Source organism: Poecilia latipinna, unplaced genomic scaffold, assembly GCF_001443285.1.
Source record: "Poecilia latipinna isolate Pla-1442-1.1 unplaced genomic scaffold, P_latipinna-1.0 Scaffold2054, whole genome shotgun sequence".
Lineage (NCBI taxonomy): Eukaryota > Metazoa > Chordata > Actinopteri > Cyprinodontiformes > Poeciliidae > Poecilia > Poecilia latipinna.
In genome coordinates, this window is record NW_015114670.1 from 135367 (window position 1) to 140971 (window position 5605).

Below are 5605 nucleotides of genomic sequence, written 5' to 3' on the forward strand. Positions count from 1 at the left end.
CTGGCTTTCACCAATACTATAGTCACTAAGCGCTGGCCGCTTAGTGACTAGTAAGCGGCCAGCTTACTAGCCGCTACTAGTCGGCAATCTCAAAGTCTCAGATTAACTATAATGGACACCTTTATGTTTCTTCTGATATCCAGAATTGTCTGCTGTGTTTCCAGCTGGACCTTTTGCAGCGACAGACCGATGGTCTACAAAGTGCCAAGCTCAGGAAGTTAAAACTGTGCAGTTTGGACTATCTCCATTAGATAATAAGATTGTTTGGCACTTTTTGATCATTCTTAATGACATTTGTCTGTGAACCAGATTTTACAATAAAAATCGAATGAAGGACAAGAGGCATGACACAGTAACAGACTGATATTTTAACTACTGCATTTTGTCGCAGGATCTGAGAATCCAGACTTGGCAACATGTGGAAAGTGTTTGTAGGTAACTGGCACATTGTGACTCACTATGGAATGGTTGTGCCATGATATTTACAGGTTATATGTGCAAGTAGAGACATTACAGGGAAAAAGGAATAAAGCTCCAGTAGTGTAAGATGATTTGTGATGAGTAAAATATCACCTACACATATCCAGAAGTCAGTAAAGTTTTGATCCTGTGCTTCACACACACCAACAATTACAATATATTATTTTTACAGCTGGATTAGTTGATGCTTAAGACTAATTTAATCCTTCGTGGAATTATTGATTATAGTCATCAACATTGGGTCCAATTTCCATTTTTATTCTTTTTTTAACCAGGTTAACCTTTTTAAGCTGATGTCACTTCAAATGTATGTAGGACAAATATTTATCTGCAATCATTCCATGAAACATGCTATCATCCTGTATGGCTCACTGACAACCGATTCAGCACACTCCTGATTAAATATGACGTATGACAACTATCGAGCAATGTCATAAATGTTCAGAAATAGTTGCACGATGAAATGTTTGCTGGGACAAACCTTTCATTGACGCTCACCCCCCTCTTTCTGGTTAGAGCACAGTGTCTCCATTTCCTCATACACCTTATCCTTATCCTCTTTCCAAGGTTTGATACTACTCACAGGAGAGTTAATGCCTTTCCAGTCACTGCTAAAATAAAATTGCTTTCAGATGTTTGTGATGTGACTCAGCAAGGCTTTATACACTCTGGCACATGCAGTGCTTCGCAAAACGCTTTATACTAACTGAAGACTTAAGACTAAACAAACAGGCACATGTCATGGATAAAGTTATTGGGAATCTTAAACACCTACAGTTATCCCCACTTCAGCTAATAGTGGCGCACTCGACAAATGTGGCCCTGCTGAAAGTTGACTATGGAAAAACTACTACGTAAAAAAAACGTAAAGGTTTATTTCAAATCAAATGTTGATTCATGTCTGATTAATATTTTAACAACATTTTCAATAAACTGTTTGTGGGGGGAAAGTTTGTCTGGTACCCTTTCAAGATTGAAGACAGAAATATATCTAGTTCTGATGAATAAACTTGTGTGGACAAAATAAACTGCTGATCAGATTAGCATGATGAATGACACTTGATTTAGATGTATGCACTGAGCGAATGAGAGCTTATGAATTAGAATATTTGCTGAATTTACTCATGCAGAGAGACAACACATTTTCCTCGACAGAGAAAATGATATAAAGTCATTAGTGGTAGCTTTCATATTTGTATCAGTGATCAGTTTATTTATTCTAATATATTTCATTTTGAACCCCATGTTTCTCCGTTTGCAAATACCCTGTAAAGAACATTATTGTTATGGCAAAACCAAAGTTATGGTCACTTGTGCTTATGCACGTTTCTCTTTCTCTTCAGACATCCGTGGTATTGAGGATTTTCTGGACCGTACCTCTCAGCAAGGAATGGACGTGTCCCTTCAAAAGGTGGAATCTAATGTCAACATGATGATCACAGGTCTTTTCAGAACGATGCGTGTAGAGGAGCTGCATCGATACAGAGATACGCTACGGAGAGCAGTGCTATTCATGAGCCCAGCTACTGCCAAGGCCTTCATCACTGAGGTAAGGAAGGACGGTTCTTTTGCCTGTTCTGCATTTATGTTTCACTAAATGAGTGGACCATCAACATACTATCAACTGAAACCTTTATCTGTGTGTGAATGACGTTGTAAGCAGAAGTTTTCATTTAAAACATATTCACTTTACAGTGTTTTAAGGGATGAGACTACATGATCTATATGATTTGAGTGTAATTAGAACAGCAAGAAGCATTTTTTTAACCAATTCTTATAGATTGCATTATCATTGTCACGTTTTATTGACTTAACTGCACTCTTTATACCCGAGTAAAGATCAGTTATAAAGGTTTTAATGTTAGCTCCTCATCATGCTACTAATTACATTATCTAAAAAAAATAGGAAGCCGTTGGAGCTTTTACTGTGATGCCCTGGATCTGCCAGAAGAGTATTAATATAATAAATGTCTCTTTCTCTCGCCTGCTACTTCAGGGTCCATTGTAAAACAACTCAAATTAAACGAGAATATATATCCCGTTTACTGTACATTAGTTTGATTTAATTTACCTTCTCACATATGTTCCAACTACTTCCATCCAAATACTACAAATCTGCATCCAGCAGGTACCCCTAAACCCCATATCCCATCAAGTTCTTTATCGCTGCAGAAGACAATTAGAGAAGTTCCTTTGCTCTTATACATAATTGATATGGAGGTCATGGTTGAAAGCAATAGGCTGTAGCATTAGTTATGAATTCATAATTTGTAGTGGTAGGATGGGGCTTAATCCCATGTGTCATGTTCTCATCTCACTTTAATTAAAAGTGACCTCGGAAAGAGCAATCACAATCTAATTTGGTTGGAGGCATGACAGGAAGGGGTGAAAGATGGGGTGTTATCGTGTGAATGCGAGTGTGTTCACAACAGTGTATGTGGGTTTGAGTTTTTATACATTGGCATTATGGAATCAAATCTGAAGCTGTGTTTTTTTTTTTTTTTTTTTCCTGGCTATGTAGCGGTCTTTGATATTAAGTCTAAAGGTCCAGGACATCCTGAGGGAATCTTTAAAGTCTGCTTAAAACATTAATAGGTTGTCATATTTTTACAGCAATTTTAAAGAAAAACATGTTTATGTATCCTTTTTCTTTTTTTTTAAACTTTGAGATCAAAGAAAAATCTTTTGCCTTGAGCACTTTTGATTATTAGTCCTTGTACTATTTGTCATAGAGTGCCTAAAACAATCAAAAGAGGTTGAACATACTGGGGGAAAAGAGCGGGGATTCTAAATGCACAGTATGCAGGCATATGGAAACATGTACAGTGGACCCCTGGTACGGAACAGAGGAGTGTCATTCCACTCCGTGTCCACGTTGCAAATAAATCATACATGTGCAAAGCTGAGAAACGCTATCACTCAGTGCTTGCCCCACTTGCAATTCCAACTCCTGACTCGCCAAGGGAGCAGGTCTCTGAGTGAGATGATTTTTTTTTTCTTTTTTTACCTATATGACATGGTCACTAACCAAGCTGTACAGTTGTAATCAATACGAATATTCAACTGCAATAGCCATCAACCTAACGATGGCTACTGCATCCTGAGGTAAATTATTGCAGCATTAAACAAATTTAAATGAAAATGTAAAAATTTGCACAGAAACACAAAGATAAAACCCCAATTTAGGCAATTTATCTGCAAAATAGTTAATTTAGGAATTAGTTACACTTAACTATCCCCTCTAAAACTTGCTTGTTTTAATTGTTCACACACCAATTACACTTTAACATGCATAAATACACACAGCATAAACCATCTTGGTGCTACCACAAAAGCTGATATCCACAGTCTTCTTTATATTTGCTTTTGAGGGTACACCCAATTAACGGCAAGGAAAATCAGAAATATTTAATTGAAATTAATATTTCATACTTAAATAAAATAATAGTTTAGATATGCTCTGTGAAAAAATCTGCAAATAGGCTCAAATAATTAGAGTTGTGTTCCACAGAAAAATCTGCAAATAAGCTCATCTGCAAATACTGAACTGCTATTAGGCAATGGCCTTACAGCGAATGACACTTCTTCTTTGTTAATGGGACATATCATGTATGAAGTTAACATTTTGACAAATTTTGTGCTAGAAAAAGGGCAGATCATCAAGGATAAAAGTTGATGATCTGCCCTTTTTAAGGACAAAAGTTTTAGTGTGTTTAGGAAAGGCCAAATTATAATGGTTAGCCAGCTGAGTCAGAATCTCCAAAGCTACAGTTCTTGTAGGGTATTCTAGAGCTGTGGTGGTCAACATGAATCAAAGGAGGAGTCCAATTTGCATATTTGGTCAAGTGATCCAAGCTGTAGTGGGAGAGAGAGACAAAAACATTCTAAATATGTATAGAACTAAAAATGTGCTTTACAAAATAATTTCACAACTTTAAATAGCAATAGGTGACTAAGGCTGTTGGATCCAAATGCAGGGAATTATTTTAGTGCAACAACGATGTCAGTGGAAAAAAAATCTATTTGCATCATACTTTATAACTGAGGGCGGGTTCAGCGGTAGCTTTGCACATGCATGATTCATTTGCATTGTGAACATGAAATTAAACGGATATCTTCTCTACAATGACTGCAGGACGACTGTGACTACAGTGATTGGGAAGTGGGAGGGGCTCCTGGTGGCACTCACTGTTTCCTCTGGACAATTACCTTGGAGCTTTCATGTCTTGTTACCAAACTCTCCAGTAACAAAAAAGCAATTAGATTTGTCACTAGTCGTTTAAAAAAAAAAAAAAAAAATTAACTTGAAGGGTCTGAAAAGTCGCTGAACATATTTTAAGGTGGTAACAGTGCTAGTGAAGTCCATGCCTCAAGAGGTTAAACTTGTTTTGGAAGTAAAAAGGGGACCAACACTGCAGGCGTTGAGCCCCTTCAATGTTGTCCCCTCTTTTGCCAGTTGCTCACAATGTTATACTTGCTAGCTAGAAATGGCTAAAAACAATAGGAGTCAGTCAAAAGGAGCCAGAATGGTTCTAATCAGAGCACCAGCAAATGGGATTACATAAGCACTGATGGGACATGGGGATCGGGTGAGTTAATGTCGTGTTCTGAGAAAACCTGAGGGAAAAAAGGCTACAAGAAATACATGAACAGGAAAGTAGGCAAGTCAACTCGTCTTTTGGTTGGATGAATAGCTCAAAGATCGAAATCTTAACATTGTACAAGGTCAAAATCATTTATTATATAATGTTTTTGGTTATAAAAAAAATATTGTGATTTTTGCATTAATCAGCAGTGCACTCTGCTCTGATCTACCGCAGTTCTCAGCAGCGACATTGGCAAATGACAAAAGGTTTAAACCCATTAAACTGCCAAGGTAGCTGAAGCAGCCTTCATAACTACAAATAACACTGAGTGGATGCATTCTTATAATCATTCATCAGTTTACACAATAAAATATCATTCATAATAATAATAGAAAATGTTTTTAGCAGTTGTACAATATGGACTCGGATAATTATCTTAGTGTGATACTGAGACTCTTTTCACCCTTTTTTTTAAGAGATTTCTATTTTTCTTGTAACATAACAGTCATTTAATCAACGTGAAACATAACATGGAGAGT

General features: G+C 36.9%; 1 protein-coding gene across 1 annotated transcript in view; it reads left to right on the forward strand.

Annotated features, from left to right (window-relative positions):
• Positions 1-2092, forward strand: part of LOC106935977 (glutamate receptor ionotropic, delta-2-like) — a 32521-nt gene extending 30429 nt beyond the window's left edge. Inside the window, exon 3 of the mRNA XM_015016729.1 lies at positions 1824-2092. Within this exon, the coding sequence (XP_014872215.1) occupies positions 1824-2077 (254 nt within the window). The 3' untranslated portion in view covers positions 2078-2092. The remainder of the gene's footprint in view (positions 1-1823) is intronic.
• The last annotated feature ends 3513 nt before the right edge of the window (positions 2093-5605 follow it).